Source organism: Phytophthora sojae (assembly GCF_000149755.1).
Source record: "Phytophthora sojae unplaced genomic scaffold PHYSOscaffold_2, whole genome shotgun sequence".
NCBI lineage: Eukaryota > Oomycota > Peronosporomycetes > Peronosporales > Peronosporaceae > Phytophthora > Phytophthora sojae.
In genome coordinates this window covers 3793581-3814765 of record NW_009258116.1, presented here as the reverse complement: position 1 = coordinate 3814765, position 21185 = coordinate 3793581, and the positions used below count along the sequence as shown (strand labels likewise).

The window sequence follows — 21185 nt, the reverse complement described above, 5'->3', positions numbered from 1 at the left end:
TTGTAGCCGATGTTCCAAGCCAGGGCATAACGTCCGAACGTGCGAGCGGCGCGAAAAAGAACGGCTGAAGCGACAGAAATCTCGCGAGGACGCCAGACAGATTGTCGTTTGAGGTAGATGTATGGGAACACCACACATGGACTACAGGGTACACTTAGGCTACAGGCGACACGTAGGCTACAGAGTACGAGTGGGAGATAGGTAACACTTCGGAAACACGATACGTTACTGGTAACACATGGGCAACAGGATACACTTTGGCTACAGGATACGTTATGTATATTTTACAAAACACGGTGTGTTCCAAAAATAACGCTTCAATTGAACATTACGGTCCCGAAACAGAATTATTTCAAAAATACGGCCCCGAAACACAATCTCCCCTTTTTCATATTCTGATTTCGTCCTTTTCTTTCAAGTCTTTTGGTCGCCGGGCGAGCCGCAATGGTGGACGCGGACGTGTACTTTGGCGATGACTTCGGGCAGAAGATCGACCTGACGGTGCGCATCCGCGAGATCCTACGCAACTACCCAGGTGCGTCTCCCGCCCTCAGTCGCAGCTGCTGCGAAGAGGAGGGGATCTCATGCAACTGATCTTTCTTATGGGTTGTTCTTCTCCTTGTTGCGCCTTGTAGAGGGCACATCGATCTTCAAGGAGATGGTGCAGAACGCCGACGACGCTGGGGCCACTGAGGTGAACTTGTGTCTGGACTACCGCCAGCACGCCTCCACGGGGCTCGCGTACGAGAAGCTCGGGTCGTTTCAAGGTCGGGAGACGTCCTGCTACCTCTTGAGGGCTCCCCCAGGTGCCATTTGTACTGGTATTTGTATGCTGACTGGCAGCTACGGTATTGTTGGTGCTGCTGGTGTGTTCAGGTCCGTCGCTGTTGGTGCACAACAACGCCACGTTCACTGACGCCGACTTCCAGTCGATTCAGGTGAGTGCAGGAAACACTGCTGGGCTGGATATTCTGTTGTCGTAGGATACGCGCTTAGTGAGTGGCTGTAAACTGGATGCGCAGCGCATTGGAGACTCGTTGAAGAAAGACAACTCGAAGGGGTGGAAGACTGGGCGCTTCGGTGTCGGCTTTAACTCGGGTACGTCCCTGTTGAGGGATGGACATTTGTAAAGTGGCTCGAGCGATCGTTTTTCCAGCTAGTGCTAAAATGTTGTTGGTTCTTCTTGGCTCTCGTGCAGTGTATCACGTCACAGACCTACCGACGTTTGTCAGTGGCTCGCAGCTAGTCTTCTTCGACCCGCAGGTGCGACTCGCCTGGATATTGGCGATGCAGAAGAGATCCTGACACAGGCATTGTTATGTACACCGGCCTTATTCATCGTTATTTAGGCGTGTCATCTGCCGAACGTGAACCCAAGTAACCCAGGCAAAATGATCGACTACATTGCACATCCTGATTTGGTGAACAACTTTCCTGATCAAATTGCCCCATTCCGATGCTTCGGGTGCAACTTCTCTGAGCCTTTTTCGGTGGGGGAGCTGTCTTTACTATCGTACTGCACTGCTGAACCCTGGGCTAATTATTTGTTGTTTCGCTTTTGAAGGGGACGATTTTTCGCCTTGCACTTCGAACTGAAGATCAAGCTCAACGCAGCAAGCTCTCCAATCGTGCTCAAACGCCCGCCAAAATGGCGGAAATGCTGAAGGAGTTCGCAGATAGTTTACCGACTGTACTGCTGTTTCTGCGCAATGTGTGCAAAATATCGGTCTCGGAGTGGCGGGCTGGTGAAGAAGCCCCGACTGTTCTTCAGGAAGCATCGATCACGAACATGACAGAAGAAATTGAAGCGAAACGCTCGCTCCAGCACACTAGTCTAGGCTCCACTGGCCTTGCTTCCACGCAGCGCTTCTCGACCGATGGTATTGCTGCGTTGCTAGGAGTGCAACCCCAATCGCTGAACAACTACTAACATATTTCTCCACTAACTTTGCAGGTATAATCTGCGACTATCCGCTGAAGATTAAAGCTTCCGACTTTGCCGTCAGTCAGACGAAAGAGTACACGTATCTGATCATAAATCAGTTGGGTGGAGGAGGATGCACCAAGATAGCTTGCGACCCCGCTAATGCGAACCAGCGTCTAGTACCGTGGGGTGGGGTGGCTGTACTAAAGAGCACTGATGCAGCAAAATCCGCTATGACTGGCTTGGCGTTTTGCTTTTTGCCGTTGCCAACGCATACGTACTTGCCTGTGCACGTAAGTACCCACTCGCCTTCGGATAAAATTCTTGATATGACTTGTACTAACTGTGTCTCTATCATTTTCAGGTAAATGGGTACTTTGAGCTCTCTTCGAACCGCCGCGATATTTGGTTTGGAGACGGACTAAGTGGTGACGGCCTTCTTCGCGCCGAATGGAACATTGCCTTGCTTCGCGATGTCATCGCCCCGTGCTATGCTCGAGCGATCGTGCATTTAGCGGACACCCAAGAGATGAAGCCAGAACAGCACGCCCAATTGCTGCCTCAAGCACTGCCGCCGGCTCCCTGGGACTCGCTGACATACGCTTTTTTCTCGTTGATTCGCAGTAAACCTTGTTTGTACAGTGAGGTTGGAGGTGGCCGTTGGGTGTCTCCCATGGAGAGTATGATTGTTCGCAGCAGTTACTCGAGCTCGAAGCAGCTGGAGCAGCTGTTGATTGATGACGGTTTCCCTGTTGTCAGGAACCTGACTGAAGATCTTGAGCGTGTACTGTTGAGGACGGGGACAATACCGTCGTACGTTGAGCCTCAACGCTTGAGAGAAGCATACAAGACCAACAGTTCTTGCCATGCAGGCAATTGCAAAGCTGTCGAGTGCCTGTTGAGGTTTATATTGAGTGATTTGGAACCAGATCGACTAAATGCTCTCGTCGGAGTAAGGCTTCTGCCAGTCGCTGATGGAACTCTTCGAACGTTTGAAAGCCGCTCCAGTTTCGATCCCAACGAGCTCGAATACCTGAGTGCGATGGGATTTTCTCGCCAGCATGCCGTTTACGCACTTACAGTCGCAGGGAGTAATGGAGTGGAAACAGCTCTCAATTGGTTGCTTCAGAATCCGAATCCATCCATAGTGAACGAACAAGGAGCTAGTACCCCATTTTTCATCCCAACGCGTGAAGAATTGGAGTTGCTGAAGAAAGCGCGAGGTCATTTGGTGAATATTGAAGCAATCGATTCAAGCGGAATCGCACTACTTTCGTCTGAAGCTGCCTCAGTGGGCCTTAATGTGCAGAAGCTGGACTACCAAGGTTTTGAAGATATGCTGGCAGTGATATTACCTGATGCTTGGTTTGGAAAGTTGACAGTGTCTTGGGATGAAAAGGCAATCGAAGAGGGTGCACCAAACGAGGAATGGTTCCGACAACTTTGGAAATATATTGGCAAAAGTGACCATCTCGCTGCGTTTAAGGATAAGTGGCCGATTGTACCAACGTCGTCACACGCGTTGGCGCAGCTGACTGTGTCCGCAGGTGTGCTGAGTGCCGAGCTTATCCCTGATGGCTGTCTCCGGTGCTTGCAAAATTTGCAAGTGCGCCTACTCCTCCCAAACATATTTGCGTCTTTCCAGCCCAACCCGGACGTATGGCAGTACATTCATCAGCCTACTTCTGCTGGAGTGCTGTCGTGCATTGGAGCCATTCTAGGCACAGGGGGTATGTCGCTGCCAACCCGAGTGGAGAAGCTATTCGAACGTACCGACAAACGTGACCGGGATCAGTTATTGAAATTTTTAGTATCTGGAATGAATGAGGACGTTCGCGAGAGCCATAAACAGATCTGCTGCACTCTCCCAATATTTCAAGGGTTCCGAGCTGTTCGTGGCGTTGGAGATCGCGGTGTACAATGGGTGGATGATGATGACGCTGAAGCAATTTTCGAAAACAATGTATCCCCCTCGTTCGTATCGCTGGCAGAGATTAAGGAAAAACACCAAGAGCCGCGATTGTGTATGGGCATTGCCCCCAAACTCCTGGACGACAATTTTGTTTTTGTAAACGAAGGCGATTCCGCCCTAGTGGAATTTTTGACACGGATGGGCGTTCGACGGGTCTCCAAGGTGGAGTTTTTTGCGAAACATCTAATTCCTCGCTTTGATCGCATTGATCCAAAAGTGCGTGTAAGGTTTGTGTGTCAGCTACTGGCAGAATTAACGACGCTGCTAGGGCAAGATACCGACGGCACTCTGTCGAGCATCGTGGAGAGTGCGGCTATCTTCCCGACAATGACGGGAGATCTGAAGTCGATCGATGACCTGTATGACCCTGAAATTGACGAATTCATGGACATTATGGACGAGTCGTTTTTCCCGGCTCTTGAGCTTCAAGACCCTCAGCCACTTTCCGCATTGAGGTCAATAGGTCTGCAGCGTACACTGTCACGTCGGTCCATTTTGTCGCTGGCAGTCTCCTTGGAAGGTGATCAGATGAAAATAACGGCTGGTAGTGATGGAGCTATCGAAGAAACGGAGCTTGGCGAAATGTGCAACAAACTGCGCTCCCGGTCAGTCAAATTCTTCCAATATATAGACGCGCACATGGAACAACTGGTAACCCCAGCAACACGTCAACGGAAAGCGCAGAAGACAGCCAAGAAAAATAATAAGGGCATCCGCTTCTTGCGAAACTTTTTAGGCGATGATCGTTTGCGTGGGCTCGATACGATGCATGATGAGAGCATGCCAACACCTGAAGAGCTGGAGGGGCAAGTGATGGAACAAGCTGAAATTGACGATTTCAAGGCGAAGCTGGCGATTATTACGTGGATTCCTGTGTGTGAGGAAAAGCCGCACCGTGCTGCACCGTGGTACAAGCAAGGACAACGAATAGTTGTCGCATCACCGGAGCAGTCTCGGCCAACAAAGCATCTGTGGCTCTGCTCATCTCAATTCCACATTATGAAGTGTCCAGTACATTCAGAGGTCTTACGAGGCGTGCTAGGGTGGGATAAACGTCTACCGGTTGAGACGGTCGCTTTTCAGCTGAAGGAAATCTCACGACTGTTTGATGAACGTCAGACACAAACAGTGGGCGGTTCGAAAAGTGAGACCGATGGAGATACGCACGTGGTTTGGTCCGCAGTTTACAGCATATACCAGATCCTATCAACATTCTTCGAGACTGAGGGGGTAGATCGCCGCAATCAGGTGTTGACCATTCTTTCTGGAAACGGCAAGTATGTGTGGGTTGGAGACCGCTTTGTGTCGTCAAACCAGGTGGCAGCCGTAGCGGTTGTGAACGCGGAACCGTATTTGTATACGATTCCGAACGAGTTACTCCACTTCAGGCCATTCTTACGTGCGATTGGTGTTCGAGAGAGATTCGCCCTACCAGACTACGTACATGTTCTTGGAACAATATACAAGGAAGGCCAGGCTGATGCCTCTACAGATGATGATGATGATGAAAAGGCTGCTGCTCCTTTATCGAGTGACAGACTGGCAACGGTGATCGGTTTAATCCAGTTGATAAGTGACACACTCCAGCATCACTCCGACTACGAGTTGTTCGCTCCGAACCGAAACGGTGTTCTTGAGTTTGCGGCGAACTTAACGTATGACGACGCGCCATGGCTAGACAAGTGCGACTACGAGAACTCCTCAACGTCCACGCGATTTATTCATCCCAAGATTTCAAATGAAGTGGCTGCAAAAATCGGATCTCGCTCCTTGCGAAGCCAGCTGTTAAGTGAGAGTGGCCACGAGGCTATGTCGTTCGGCGGTGAAGGTGATGTGGAGGCGTTTGGTCAGACCGAAGCACTGACGAAGCGAATTGCGCATATACTTGAGCAGTATCCAGACGGACCGAATATTATCAGCGAGCTCATTCAAAACGCAGACGACGCAGGCGCTACTCGTGTGTGCGTTCTGTATAACAGCTGCACGTATGGAACTTCCTCACTTCTAAGTCCCGCCATGGCAAAGTGGCAAGGACCGTCACTGTATTGTGTACGTATCCGTTGTCGTTGGGTGTTGAATTTCGTATTCTTACGGTGATGTTATGTGTGCCAGTACAATGATGCTGAGTTCAGCGACGGAGATTTTATCCATCTAGCTCGCATTGGCCAAGCCAGCAAGCTTCAACGGGCGGCCACTACAGGACGATTTGGACTGGGATTCAATTCGGTCTACCACTTTACGGACTTGCCTTCAATTGTATCGGCCAAATCTATCGGTACGTTTAGACCTGGCTCATACTCTGATGGCAAACATGTTTATTAACGACTGCTGGTTCTTTTGATATGTAGTGATGTTCGATCCGCATGCAACGCACCTGCCTGGCATTTCAGCTGCAAACCCGGGTATCAAGATTCGTTTCGCTAACGCGAACATCGTGAGGCAGTTTCCCGATCAGTTTGCACCTTTCAAGAACGTGTTTGGGTGCGACTTAGAGCACCATTACAATGGCACCTTGTTTCGATTCCCGCTTCGTAGCAGCGCTCTGGCAGAAAGCAGCGAAATCAAACGCCGAGGTTATTCTCACAACGAGATCGTGGATTTGTTCAAGAGCTTCCAGACATCGATCATCGACACAATGCTGTTCCTTCGCAACGTTCGAAAAGTGGACGTGTACCTCCAATCGGATGCTGACCAGCCCCCAGTGCTTCTTTACGGGGCTGAAGTGCCGGAAGAGGATCGTGGCGAGGCGTGGCGAAAGATTGATCGGTTCATGAGAAATGACGAGGTACCCGGAACCATGCCACGAACGACTGAATTATCTGCCAAGAGAGATTTTTACGCGCGCTTGAGATCAACGCCGGCAGAAGAACTGCCGTCCGTGACTCAGGTTCTCCACATCCGTCGACAACAGCAGAAACAACTCGAAGAATCGTACCGCCTTTTCGGTGGGGAAATTGACAATGTGGTGGATGAAAGGTTGGTGGAGTCGAAGGACGATCATATGGAAACGACTACCGAAAAATACTTGGTTTGCAACCAGATCGGGGGTGGGAAAGCACGTGAGATGGCTTGTGCTGCTGAAAACGAGTCCCTCAAGCTTATTCCTTGGGTCGGAATTGCCGGTCGTATTAATGGAGTAGCGACGGAAGGAAGGGCATTTTGCTTTTTGCCTCTCCCAGTTCGTGTTGGTTTGCCGGTCCACATCAATGGATACTTTGAGCTGTCCTCGAACCGACGTGATATTTGGCATGGTGACGATATGACCGGTGATGGAAAGCTCCGCTCGGAATGGAATGCTAGTCTCTTGGTGGATGCAGTTGCTCCTGCTTATCTAACATTCCTGTTGGAAGCAAAAGCGATGTGTGAGGTAGACTCATCTCAGTATTTGTCATTTTTCCCGACAAAGCTACCTGCGAGCCCATGGGATGTCATTGCTCTCGAGCTCTTTCGGATCATGAAGAACCGCCCAGTGTTCTTCTCGTCAATCAGGCAATCGGAGGACAATGCGTCCTCAGAGCCTACAAGGAAATCCGTCACCCCAGGTGCTTCGGTTTTAGTGAACGACAGCCTCGCCGACTGGAAAGCACTAGAAACTGCGCTGGGAACGGCTTCGTTAGCAACAGTGCTGCTGCCAGTAGCACTGCGCAACTTATTGATTGAGCTTGACGCTGTCTATGGAGCCATGACGCCCCGATTTTTTCGACAGCTAACTCGGCAGGGAAACTTCCTGCCAAAGCTTGATCAAGATGTCCTCAAGCGAGTTATTCAGTTCTGCATATCGGATTGTCACGGACAGTTAGACCCCTCGGCTGTTCGAGCTCTCAACCAACTGCCGCTATTGCCTCTGAAAGACGGGAAGTTTGGAACCATTTGTTTCGCTGAAAACCTGAGCGGTGATACCGATCCAAGAACACAGCAACTGACCTACTTTTTCGGGAATGCAATGGAAGAACAACTCCTGGATGAGTTCCCGCACCGTGTGGTGCGCAAGGAGTTCAAATCGGTCTTTGACCAAGTTCCTTTGGTGTACGAAAATTCGAATCTCAATCTGGTGGATCTCGCAGCTATCCTAGATACTTTCTTGCCTCACATTCTAGGTCGCTGTTGGAGAAATGTCCAAGAAGGCATATTTACTCTCGAGTCGACTTCTCTGGATATGGCGCTCCAATCAAAAACGTACTGGATACGACAGCTATGGGCGTATGTTGAGACTCAGTTATCAACGATTGAGCAGCTACCCCAAGTCTTCATGAAGTGGCCGCTGGTTCCCATCGTCTGCGACGACGGAAATCGCTGGGTTTGCCTTTCTGCAAACGTTAGTCTCGTTCTCCCTCATTCCGAAGCAGCTCCAGTGGTGCCAGAGTTACTTCGTCAACTACAGCAAGCCCTCGGGAAAGTCGGAATTTATATGGTTGATACGTCGTACGTCAGCGGCGAGAAGATTGTGCAGTGGTTACTAGCACACAAGCACGCGTTTAAGTTGAGCTCAAATGGCGTGCTGGCAGCCTTGAGTCGCTATCAGTTCCGCCACGAGAGGCAAAGCTTCGACGAAATATTTGCTGCAACGACAGCAGCCGAGCGACAGGTGTTGTGTGGCTTCTTCTCTCACAACTCATTTGATGCGGTGGCAAACGATTACCAGCCTATATTATTCGAGCTGCCAATATTTCCAGTGCACGCGAGACCGGTTGTAAAAGTGACGGAGGCTCAGCTCACTCCAGATGTGAATTTCGTGAGTTTAAGGCGAGGTGGCTATGTACCTGATGAAGATGCTGATCCCAGGATTCTTGACGAGTCATTTTTTCGGGTTGAGAAGGACGTGACGAGAAGGTTCGTACGAGATTGCGGGCTCGAGGAATGGAGCAACACAAAAGTTTTGCTGGATCATGTTTTTCCTCAGTTGTCGAGATTGGAAGCTCAAGACAGTGACTTGGTAGATTCTGTGTTGGTCAGCGCGCTAGAGATGCTTCCGTTCCACCAGCGCAATGATTCACGATTCCGGGAAGTTATCAGAACCCATGCTGTTATCCCATCCAGAAAACGGGTTTTTCGGGCAGTGAACCAGCTTCATGATCCTACTGTGAGTGCTCTAAGTGAATTAGTGGGCGAGAACAGTCTTCCTGCCCAAGCGTTTTCAACCCAACCGATCGTTGAGATTCTGCGCACTCTGGGGCTTCGCACGGGGTTATCGTGCCATGCAGTGTTGGAAAGTGCACGTTCTATCGAAGCAATGTCGGAAGAAGATAGCGAAGATTCCGCTGGCTTAGCACTACTCAAGGCACACAGCTTGCTGACGATTGTCAACGAGCGCTTCGATGATATGATGTCGGGGTCAACATCAGGTGACGACCTCCAGCAGGAAGATGATGGTGAAAGTCGGCGAGCTTTACAGGATATTGTGGCAGACTTATCCGAAGTGCAGTGGTTGCCCGTCCGTCTCGAAGCACCAGACCCTGCCATGCCGTGGAAAAGTTTAGTTGAAAGGGGTAGCAATCGCTTCTCAAGCGCTTCGAACATGAGGCCACTCAAGGACGCGGTACGTACACTTTTTTGTTTCCTTCAGCAGATATGAACACCTCACTAATATTCTCATCCGATGCATGCATGGTTGACAGTGGTTTTGTTCGTCCACGATGGATATCCTTGACGGCGAGTTGACATCGGAGCAACTCATCGCTGCCTTTGGGTGGAAAGAGCAAGTCGACTCGTTGGTGATAGCAAAACAGCTCGAGGCAATTGGTATGAAATGGGAAGCCCATCGCCACAAAGTTCACACTGGAGAAGTGGTGCCGTCGAAGACTTCGAGTTGGCGTTTCCCTTTATCGGAAGTACACGAGATGTACGAGGAGCTTGAAGGTCATCGACTGTCAAATGAGGAGGGCTGGACGGCGTCTCCAGTGTATCGCAAACTCGCGAATGCAATGTGGGTTTGGACAGGCAACAGGTTTGCATATCCGTGTCAAATCGCTGTAGAGGCCGACGCTAGCCTGGAGCCTTTGCTGTATTGCTGCCCAAGTGAGCACATCATCCCGCGATCACTTCTTGCTTCCTTTGGTCTGAAAGAAAAGTTTACTACTGTCGATTATCTGGAGGCTATCATGAGGCTCCCACGACACAAAGTTCTGGACGAGATGCAAGTTACGGCATGCATAAAAATATATGGCATTGTCGGGGAGGACACGTCGTCATTGGAGACGGCTCTCAACTCGTTTGCGGCGCAGGAGATGGTATTACTCGACCACTCGAATCGGCTAATCCCAGCTCTTCAGCTGACCTTTGACGACATGGAATGGAACGAATCGCGAGAAGTTCGGCGAGGAGCGACGTTTGTATCGAAGAGAGTGCCGAAGGATGTAGCACGCATATTGGGTGCTGTGTCGTTGCACTCGAAACTCGCGCAGACATCGGTAACTAGCCGTCGTGTTGTGTGCCCACCTGCCGCTGCGCTGCAGAATGTGCTTCCTCCTCGAGCAGAATGGTATCGTGCGTTCCTCTGGGAGACAATTCTTGCAGCTGAGCGATTTGGAGGCTCTCAAGTGGACTTCTTTTTGGATAATCGTCACCACTCGTCGCAGCGCGTGATTCAGCCGTCGCTCCAACCTCTGCAGGATGAAGCCCTGTGTATCCACATTCACGATATGGTGCTGAGCGAAGACGACGTCAACAACTTGTTCCACGGGGAGTCTTCGCGGGCAGGACTGCTGTGCGGATTCCTCGTGTCAGATTGTATGCAGATTCTCAGTGGAGATGGCTTCTACATTTTAGATCCAACCGGGTGTTATCTCTCCTCTTCTGCGGGAGCTGTTGCAGTCTCGGCGTCATCGTCAGGGCGACCAAAAAGCATCGGGCGACGATACGAGGTACTGGGTCAAGATTTTGTTCGGTATCCGGATCAGTTGCTGCCTTTTACAACTCTTCCTGCATGCCCAAGCAATGTTTCTCGAGGAACACAAAGTACGATGATTCGATTTCCCTGGCGGAAAACGGGGTCAGCTGTGTCGTCCTATGTGTTGGATACCAGAAAAGCCGACAAACTAGTGTCTTATCTCAAGTCGCAGCTGTACCAGACGTTGATTTTCACGGAGTCAGTCCACCGCATCTCGGTGTGGAGCGTGGGTAAGGAGTCCGAGTTTGCGTCTCACTGCCATGGCGAGGTATGTCTCGACTCGCCCGATGCCACGTTACGGAAACGCAACATGACTCGTCAAAACCAGGAGTGGAAGAAAAAATTCTCGCTGCAAAGTTTTTTCAAGAGTCCTGTCATCCCTGAGAACCAAATGGAGTTCGTGGTTAACCTGGAGTTGGAAAACCGCCAATACCGAGACACATGGTTGTTCGCGGATAACATCGGGTTGGGAAGGAGTCGTGACCTGGCGTGCAGCCCAGTGCATGAAATGCTTCATTCCACTCCTTACGTCAGTGTTGCGTGCCATATCTTTCGTGACGGCAGCCCAGCTCCCCGACTACGCGGACACGTCTACAAGATTGTAGATACTCACCAGCAAGTGGGACTTCCCGTCCATATCAATGGTTGTTTCAAGAAGTCCATAAAGGACAAACAGCTCACGTTGACAGCGTCTTCAAACCAAATCAGCAGAGAAGGAGCTGCTACTGGCGCAAGTGGAAGTGAGCAACAGGTTGCAGCTGGGTGGAATCGTATTCTGTTAGAAGATGGAGCCTCAGGTGCCTACATCAAGCTACTCCTGGTAGCAAAACGGCGCTATGAAAACTCTTTCCCGAAGTCGCTCTATAACATCTGGCCAACGCTTCAAAAGGTAAGTTCCAGGCCATTGGATTGTCATATTTCCCTTTTTGAACGCTAACGACCGTTTCTTGTGCTTCAGCGAGGGGAAAAACAAGAGTTGGGAGCTCTGGTGCAGGCTCATACATTCCATTCCATCGGCGCGCGGGAGTTGTTTTTGTGTACCGACGGTAACTTTCGTGCTTTGGGAAGTGGCTATCAGCTTGATTTACGCGGCATGAACATTCAGGTAATACCCTGACGGATGCTGGGTCTTATCATGTTGAGATCAAGGTATTGATGTTGGTTTGACGTGTGCGTATGCAGGTGTCATCGTTTGCTCAGCTCCACTTCCCAGCGTTTGATGCCCCAACAAGAATTCTTCAAGATTGCTCACGTCTTCTGCCGTCGCGCATGTATGCCGTCACACCAAAGGTTATGCGACGCTTCTTGAGAAGTGTGAGCAGTTCTGAGGTTCACTCAGATATCTGTCTGTCCCTGTTGGAGTATTGTTTGAGCGACTTGCCGTCCCCCTTGCCTAGTGACATGGACCCTGTCTGGACCGAATTCCATGGGCTCTCTTTGTTGCCACTGGAAGACGGAAGTATTGGCGTGCTTCGAGTGAATCAACGTCGCACAAGCTACGTGCTAGCTTCATTCAACCAGATCGAGCTGCTTCGCCCGCTTGGCCATTTATTTGTGTCATTAGCCGCCTCACGTCGACTGGCTAAGTATTTCTCGGACACTCGCTTTACAAGCGTTTTTGGGCTGACGTCTTTCTCGATTAAGACCCTTTCGGACAACATTGAACGAGTGCTGCCGTCATCCTGGAAGAGCCAAGCCATTGTTGAGTGGGATCCAAGCTCGCCTATTGAGATCGACGAGCTGTGGCTGTATCGTTTCTGGCAAGTTGTGCATTTCGAGCGTCGATCATTGGGTTATTTTGCTTCCTGGCCGCTTATTCCCGTGAAAGGTTCGCGACTGGTTTCTTGCGGCAGAATGGACATGGCTGTTTGCGTTTGGGACGGCTCGGCAGATAGTGACGTATCCTCGCGACTTGCGGAGTCGTTTCAGGCTTCTGCAATGCAGCAAGAGCGAAAAATGGCCGAGTTTGACGCCGAACGTAAAAGGCTGATGGAGTTAACTTCAGCAAAGTTTCAAAAGGAAGAAGAAGAAGCCGACGATATATACTCTGACGAGGAAGTTGATGGTGACAAGGAATCAGATGAGGAAGAGGGTGGTGACGAAGAAGCTGAAGCTGAGTCTGATGGCTTGTCTGGCGAAGCCGAGGAAACAGCATTATCGGTTCAATTGGAAGACATCCCATCCCCTGCACTGCCGAACGACGAGTACTCAACGAACCTCGAAAGTTTGTCGGATGGTGATCGCGATGCTGTTGGAGAGGTGCTCTCACCTCACTCCATTTCGTTGGCCTTGGATAATCTCAGTGATGAAGACGCAGATGGTGCTGAAACTGCAGAAATTAGTGAAGGGTTTGCCGTGCCAGTTTATCCTGTCGAAGACGAATCCCACGAGTTTTGCAGTCGCGAGACGCTTCATAGCGTTCTGTCCGACTTGAATATCTCAATGATGGAACTCGCGTATCTTAGTGGCCAAGAGAGCGACATTGTCCCGCGTAGTGTTGATTTGGGTTTGACTGTTCTAGACGGGATTTTTGCTTCGGACTGGGAGGCATTACGCTGGGGAGAACTCAGCGAGGACAATGCAGTGCTGATCGCTGAGTTTTTCAGTCACAATGGAGACACCAATGGAGGCTACAACCGCATGCAAATCGAAAGACTGAAACGGTTGCCAATTTTCGTGAACATTGGAAACGTTCCTTGTGCCATTCACGGCGAGCAAGATTTCTTCCTCATCCCACCAGGCCTCAACCTGACGGACATGCCATTGCCACCCAATGCCCAGCAGCGTTTCCTCAAGAGCAATCCCCGTTTGAATGCGTTCTACAAGGAACTTGGTGTGGAGGAAATGAGCGACAGCAAACTCTTGATCTACGTGCTGCCGATGTACAATGAGATGCTGGAATCTCAACAAGACCAGATACTACAAATCCTCCTTCAAAAGTGGCAATCGTTGCGCGGTAGTGCCGAGCTGACAGCTCTACTGCGGACATCACCGTTGTTCCGCAGTGAAGAGGGTGAAAGAGGAAGCTATTTCCCTGCCAGCGTCTACTGTGATCCGCGCAACAGTGTTCTCGCTGCAATTTATGAAGGCGTTCCCGGTAAATTTCCTGCTCAGCGCTATAGGACGACCGAATGGCTCGAGTTGATGACCGAGATCGGACTGCAAGCTGAAGTGACTGTCGAGATTTTTGTGGAGTGCGCTCAACGCATTGATGGCCAGTGCTCAGGCAAACAAGTGCTGATCTCTGAGGATGAACACCTGATCACAACACTGCACCAATACTTCGTGCAAAACTTTGACAAATTTGATCGATCACGGTCATTTTTCGACAGAATTGCACCGCTAGCTTTCGTCCCAGCCACGGTGTACGAAGCAGCAAGTACGCCCGACAACTTGAGTGGAGCTAGTCAGGATTTCTCGGAGAGACAACGAGGGCAATTTACACCGCGCTCTGTTGTGCGAAAGTATTCCGAGTGTGCCACCCCTGAAGATCAGGCACTTGTGTACTCGACGATGCCGATTCTAGCCAACGCGGCCCTACCTCCACGCGTTCTTTACAGTCGGCTGGGAATTCAGTCGCCGCCCCCGCAGGACCAAGTCGTAGCGCATTTGCTGTCAATTACGAATGGCGACCGCGCAGTGTCATCAAGGTCGTTGGATTGGCAGTTCTTCTTACCGATGGTCGAAGTTTTCCAAGCGATCTTCAAGTTTCTGCAGGAGCACTGGAGCGAGTTGAGCAGGGAAACACAGCAACGACTCACAACAGCAGCAGTCATCCCAGTTGGATCAACTCTCGTCAAGGGTTCCCGTCTGTTCTTCCATTTAGGCGAAAATTTATCGCCACTGATGTTTGAGGTACCTCGCGCTTTCGGCGCGTACGACGCGCTGTTCCGACACATGGGCTCGAAAGAAGTACCTGAAGTGATCGACTACATACGTTTGCTGCGTGATCTGAACGAAGAATGTTGTGGCCATCCGCTGAACTTGAACGAGCTGATCGCATCGGCACGCGCAGTCGACCTCCTCGCTACTGCCATTAGCGAATCCAGCCATCGACTCTCGCTCGAAGAGAAAAATGCCATCTTCCTTCCATCAAGCACGGCAGTCATGCAGTCGATGCTCCTGATGGCGTACAACGATTCGGCTGCGTTGTGCTCTAGTATCGACCTCACGGAGCTGCACGTTGTGCACCCTCGGATCAGTACAAGGTGTTGCAAGATATTGGGCGTGCCTGGGCTTACAAGTGTCGTGACCGAAGAGCTAGATGGAGAGGGGAATCCGACCGAGATGATTGCGCGCGACGACGTCGCGCACTTTAACAGCGTGTTGGCCTCGCAGCAGTTTGCGGACGGGCTACGGAAAATCATCACAGCCCAGCAGCAGAAGGCGTCGTCCAACGATGCGTTTGGGTTCATCCCTGACTTTGAAGACCTGAACCAACGCATCGTGAACTTGGCGACGTACGAAGTGGATTGCGTGACGGAGCTGCACTCGCGGTTCATTGCGAAGCTCGATTTCCCCGCTCGTCGAATCGACGTTACCAAGACCGCGCGCCAGGGAAGCCTGTCGTTCTTGGACCAGACGCGGAGGCGCATCTACATTGCCAAGCGCACGCTCGAAGCTCGTTCGGAGATGGGAATGCGGGCGAGCCATTTGGTGGCCAGATGCATCAACCAGCTCCTCGGTGGCGTGCTGCAGGATTGCTCCGTCCTTGAGTCTATATTGACGTGTGACGAAGTTGAGATTCCTCGCGTGCTGCAGCTGCTTGATATCTACGAAGACCCCGTGCTAATCGTCGAGAAACTTCGCGGGGTACTAGGCCAGCCGCTGTCCGAGGTGGACTGCGCTAATGTCGAGCTGGCTCCGTTGCGCTCGTGTTTACCTGGAGAGCTTGTGGCGGTGGAGGACGAAAGCGGGACGCTTTGCTTCGGCAAAATCTTGCGGGAGCAGCCCAGCGACGTCGCGGGTGTGAGTCAGTTTGAAGTCAAGGTGACCAGCTCATCGACTCGGTCGCTACTTGCTACCCAATTGTACTTCTTCCGGTCGGCTCGCATTGGAACCAGCAGTGGGGGTCACACCGCGACTAGCGAGCATCCAGCAGAGGGCACTGTCGTGCCCAGCCACTCGGGCAACATTGCGTTGCCAGCATCGGTGGTGGCCGTCGCGTCGGAGTCGCAGGATGGAGCAATTGCGTCCGGCTTTTCGCAGGTGAAGGCTCCTACGTCCGCGGTCTCTAAATCGAACGTCTTGTCGGCGGTCAACGATCTATTGTCGCGCCTGAATGTGACGCTAGACACGAATTTTGAAGACCTGATGGCCGAGAATCTGCGCCTGCAGCGTCGGCTGGAGGTGGCGGAGGCGGGGCGACGTGCAGCTGCCGCACAGATCGATGCCGCCATTCGCGAGAAGAAGGAGGTGCAGGACTCGCTCGTGTGCGCCGTGTGCCTGGAGAGCAAGGTGAACCGCGTCCTGATCCCGTGCGGCCACATCTACTGCGCGTCCTGCGTCGAGCAGCTGCCGCGCCCGTCGTGCCCCATTTGCCGCCAGAACATCGTCTCCAGCTCCGTCTTCCACGTGCCGTCCTAGACAAGCATGGAGCTGCATTTTGCATATCAAGAATACATGTATCCATCTCTATCATCAAAGAGCTCCACATGTGTATCCATCTCTTTTTTCTTGTCCTGTGATTGGCTGGTTCTGGTTGAAGAAGAACTCTACAGCCAGTGTCATCGGTGCCGATCCGCATGGTCAAGAACCAGAGAGAATCTCAAGCAGGCAGTTGGCATGATGCGCGCGTCGCTCCTGGCCGCGGACGATGCGGGCGACTCGCCCACTTCCTGCAGCGCGCGCGTGCACAGCCCCTCGTTCTCTAGCTACAGTAGTCAGCCCAGACCCGAAGATCCGCTGGGCGTCGGCGCGGTGCCTCTGCTTGCCCCGGGACTCGGCCTGCAGTCGATCTACGCGAGTCCGCGTCGACTCGACGCGTCTAGGGGCGAGCAGCTCCCGGCTCTGATCGAGGAGCGGCTGCGCGACCTGCTGGGCGAGCCGCTGTCCGACGTGGACCGCGCCTGTGTGCAGCTGATGCCGCTGCGCTCGTGTCTCCCGGGGGAGATCGTGGCTGTGGAGGACAGCCACGGCGTCCTGCGCTACGGCAAGGTGAAGGACGAGGGGGGTCCAACCAGCGGCGGCGAAGTGAAGGTGCAGGTGACCAAGAGCTGCATCAGGTGGTACGCAGTGTCCCAGATCTACTACTTCCAGTCGGTTGGGGCCAGGAAGGACGGCAAGGAGGCCGGCACCGCGTGGAATGGCTACAGTACTCAAGGGACCACACACAAGAAGCTGACTGAGGAAGGAGGGTCCTCGACTGTCGGCGTGATTGCAGAGGTGAACGCACTACTGGCGCGTCTTAACATGTCGCTGAGCACCAGCTACGAGGAGCTGCTAGCCGAGATGCTGCGGCTGCAACATCGTGCGACGTTGGCGGAGGAAGATCGACGAGCGGCGCTCAAGCAGGCCGAGCAAGCTCTGAGCGAGAAGAGAGACGCCGAGAAGGCGCTGGTGTGTGTCGTGTGTCTCGTCAACTCGGTGGATCGAGTGCTCATTCCATGTGGACACAGCTACTGCGCGGCGTGTGTGAAGCGACTCCACCGACACTCCTGCCCCGTGTGCCGGCAGGAGATTGCGGATAGTACAGTCTTTAGAATCTCGTGACGGCATGCAGTGACTGTGTATCGCATAGCGTAGGCTCGAGCTTGTAGGTACATGTGGTAGTTGTGTTGCTGGATATTCCTTGTCAGTGGCAGCCCATCAAAACATCCATCAGCAGTGTTCATTCTCCGATTTGCTGCGTGTTGAGCAAGTGTCGTTATGACCAGGAGGGAGAAGGAGGAAGTCGCGCTGTGGCGCGCTGCCAAAAGCTGCAACGCCAAGAAGCTCCAGCAGCTCGTGCGCAAAGAGTCCGTCGACGATGTGCAAGCTCTGCTCGATCAGCCGCACCCCGTCAAGGGCACGACTCCGCTGATGGTCGCTGCGACGAAGAACCATGGAGGTGAGACCGTCCGCGCATTGATCCAGCTCGGCGCAGACCTTGACGCTACGGACAGGGGCAAGCACCGGAACACGGCGCTGCACTACGCGGCGTACAACAACCGGATCGGGCAACTGGAGCTGCTGCTGGACGCCGGCGCCAACCCGTTCACGTTGAACGGAAAGGGGCACACGGCGCTGGATGTGGCGAGGCTTCGTGGACGGAAGGAGACGGCTGCAGCGCTGGCCTCCAGACTGCAAGTGCACAGTGGCTGGCTGTACCTGCGCTCCAAGTCGCTGCTGGGGTTCTGGAAGCGACGCTGGTGTGTGTTGCTGTCGTGCAACTCCAAGCGCACGACGTCGGAGCTTTGCATCTTCAGCGGGCCAGATAAGGCGCACCCGGAGGCGGTCATTTGGCAGGACAGCTTGGCTGATACCACACACTGCTCGACGTTCTCGGATGGTAAGGCGAACGGGTTCAGACTGGACACGAAGGTGATCTACCAGCGACTGTTTTCGCGACGGTACAGTCGATACGTGTCTTCGGGGCGAACGCATGTCCACAAGGCGAACTTGGAGCCACGAGAGTACGTCTTCGCCTGTGACACGGAGACGAGTCGTGACGCGTGGATGCGAGCGCTTGGAAGTCGAGGAGGCGAGTGCAATGGCACGTCAATCAGCTCTACCTATGTGGGCTCGCCACACAGAGCGAGTGTTAGCTCTGGTGCTGCCTCAATGGATGCTACACCGATCCCACGCGTTAAACGCTCGGTTCGTTTCGATACATCTGCTCACACTGACAAGGAGGGGTCGTTGGTAACCCCGGAGCCAGCCCAACCCATCGAAACCAGGACGCGAGCATCAGCGCCAACTTTCATCGCGGACGACAATGGATTCGTCTGGGGTGATATGCAGCCACAGCAGGTTGAGCCCACTGACGAAGTATTCCCCCTGGCGACTGTGATCACCATCAGCGGCGACCCAAACGAGCCTCAACCTCTTCTGCACGATAGGTGCATCGTGTGCGCTGAAAATCGCCGCGACTCGGTTTGCATCCCGTGTGGGCATGTTGCTGGCTGCTACGACTGCATGCGCGCTGTCACGCAGGAATGTTCATCGTGCCCGGTTTGCCGCGCTCACGTCGACGGCGTGGTTAGGATCCAGGACTGATGGTTGTAAGTCCACTTCGTATTACTCTAGTTTGTTTGGCGTAAATTAATCTTCGTAATGGTAAACATGGTTGCTCCACGCTGGAGCGGAGAAGCACCTCCTGGTGGTATTTCAAATCCCAGTTTGAGTTGACCGGAGAGTTGACTACGGTAGCTTTTCCTGGTCAAACCAAGAAACACAACACCGGATCAAGCTGGCCACCATAACTTGAGCCGATCTCAAGGTTCGCAGAAAATGCTATCAACGCTCTACCGAAGCGAAAGCAGTGAGGCCTGAACTACGACCGCAAGTCCCGGGTTGCAGCGCACCCGTTTCCGCGACGCAAATGCTTGACGCTATGAGGTCAAAGCACCCACCACTTGTGCGACAAAACACAAGAAAGACGACATGGCTTCAACTTTCGACTAAAAGTTGGCTTTACTGGAAACATTTCAGCCACATTGCTCTCTCGTGGCACAAGTTCTGCATCGGTTGAGCTCACCGATAGCAAGGGCTCAGTTCGAATTTGTCACCGTACCCGATACTTCGACCAAGCGCCAAGACCCGATCGATCGCCATGACTCGAGCGGAGTGCGTCGCGGTGTGGAAGGCCGCCAGGGATGGCGACGACGCCACGCTGCAGCACATGCTGGTCGACTCTCCGGACGACTTGGGGCCCAACCTCGTCAACTGGAAACATCACCGCAAAGGCACTACCCCACTCATGGTCGCTGCAGAGAGCAAGCGTGGCGAGGCTGCAGTGCGCAAACTCATCGCTGCAGGTGCTCAGGTCAACGCAGAGGACGACACGAAACTGCAAAACACGGCGCTGCATTATGCGGCAATGTCTAACCGCGACTCGCTGGTCATTGACGCTCTACTGGAAGCTGGGGCAGATGCATTCGCACTCAACCGCAAGGGGCTCTCACCGCTGGATCTTGCGCGCCAGTACCGTCGGGTCGAGGTCGCTGGAGCTCTCATGGAGCACATGAAAGTCCATAGTGGCTGGCTGTTCTTGCGTAGCAAGCTCCGCTGGAAGAAGCGCTGGGGAGTGGTGGTGGCCTGTAACAAGCAACGCACGTCCAAAGAGCTGTGCATCTTCCACAAGCCAGGAGAGCTGCGACCCGATGCTGTGCTGCTCGTCGATGAGGCTGCGCGTGCGTCGCCCTTCCCATCCAGCGACAGCTTTTGCTGGCTCAAACGTGACAACGCCTTCATCTTCGACAAACCAGTCTTGTGCCAGCGTGCGAAGCGACAGAAGCTTACGCGTTCTCCCATCTGCAGGAAGACCATGAGCCAAGAAGACGTACAAACGCGGGACCTTGTCTTCGCAGCCGACAGTCTCCATAACCTCGAGCGCTGGAAGGAGGTTCTGCAGAGCTCCAACTTTTATTCCCGCGACAGAGGAGTTCCTCTCGTCGACATGCCGCCTTTCGACGCACCGCACGGCGAGCTCTACTACTGGCCGCACGAACTCGTCCAGAACGTACGATCATCAGTGTTGCGGCAGCAAGAGCAGCAGCAGGATGAGGGCAGCCCATTGTTTCGACGTCTTGGCCGCGCACTTGAGCACCAAGAGCCCGATCCGGCACACCACCACGAGGAGGACGAAGAGCCGCTTGAAGACATGTTGAGAGACCTCCAGGGATCGAACACCGCAGACGGAAGAACGCCTGCGCGAGTGCACTTTGCATCTTCGGAGCCACAGAAGACCGTCGAGATCGTTCCACCAGCCCAACAGGCTCCGCCAACCCAAAACAATAGCAGCGATGACAATGTTGTCGCTGCTTCTTCACCGCAGCAGACTTCGGAATCGAATCAAGACGCAGAGGCACAGCAGGATGAAGATCTGTGCGGATTGTGCTGCTCGCAGCGACGGAATGCAGTCTGCGCGCCGTGTGGACACCGAGCTGGGTGTCACGCATGTCTGCGGACGGTGATGCATACGTCACACGCCTGCCCATTCTGCCGTGCTCGAGTCCGCTCCGTCATGCGCGTGTACGACTAGAGTTGGCTCTGGCTCACGTCTACAAGCAGCGAAACAGGCAACTTGTCCCCAGCTTTGACATGCAAGACTATCCCCCGTGAAACCTGGTATCTTTTCAGCTTTCAGAGACGAAAACTATCAGTAATTAAAGACAATTTTACATCCTGCAATATCTAAACCTTCTACGCACGTCGACGCTCTCTGTTAAGCCAACCCGTCCTTGTCACTCATGCAATTCCTC

At 52.9% G+C, this 21185-nt stretch overlaps 3 protein-coding genes across 3 annotated transcripts; all 3 read left to right on the top strand.

The window, feature by feature from the left end:
- Positions 1-444: 444 nt before the first annotated feature.
- PHYSODRAFT_479380 (hypothetical protein) lies at positions 445-16368 on the top strand (the record flags this gene model as incomplete). The annotated part of the gene is made up of 14 exons (XM_009520951.1): positions 445-535; positions 636-767; positions 877-938; positions 1023-1098; positions 1199-1263; positions 1350-1490; positions 1565-1880; positions 1955-2217; positions 2289-5904; positions 6245-8391; positions 8476-9432; positions 9512-11671; positions 11741-11887; positions 11965-16368. The coding sequence occupies 14 exons, from the start codon at positions 445-447 to the stop codon at positions 16366-16368; spliced, it is 14577 nt and encodes a 4858-aa protein (XP_009519246.1).
- A 258-nt stretch (positions 16369-16626) lies between these two features.
- PHYSODRAFT_556602 (hypothetical protein) lies at positions 16627-18978 on the top strand (the record flags this gene model as incomplete). The annotated part of the gene is made up of 4 exons (XM_009520950.1): positions 16627-17095; positions 17135-17358; positions 17668-17805; positions 17857-18978. The coding sequence occupies exons 1-4, from the start codon at positions 16864-16866 to the stop codon at positions 18976-18978; spliced, it is 1716 nt and encodes a 571-aa protein (XP_009519245.1). The 5' UTR covers positions 16627-16863.
- A 703-nt stretch (positions 18979-19681) lies between these two features.
- Positions 19682-20965, top strand: PHYSODRAFT_481842 (hypothetical protein; the record flags this gene model as incomplete). The annotated part of the gene is made up of 2 exons (XM_009520949.1): positions 19682-20680; positions 20798-20965. The coding sequence occupies 2 exons, from the start codon at positions 19682-19684 to the stop codon at positions 20963-20965; spliced, it is 1167 nt and encodes a 388-aa protein (XP_009519244.1).
- Between the last annotated feature and the right edge of the window lie 220 nt (positions 20966-21185).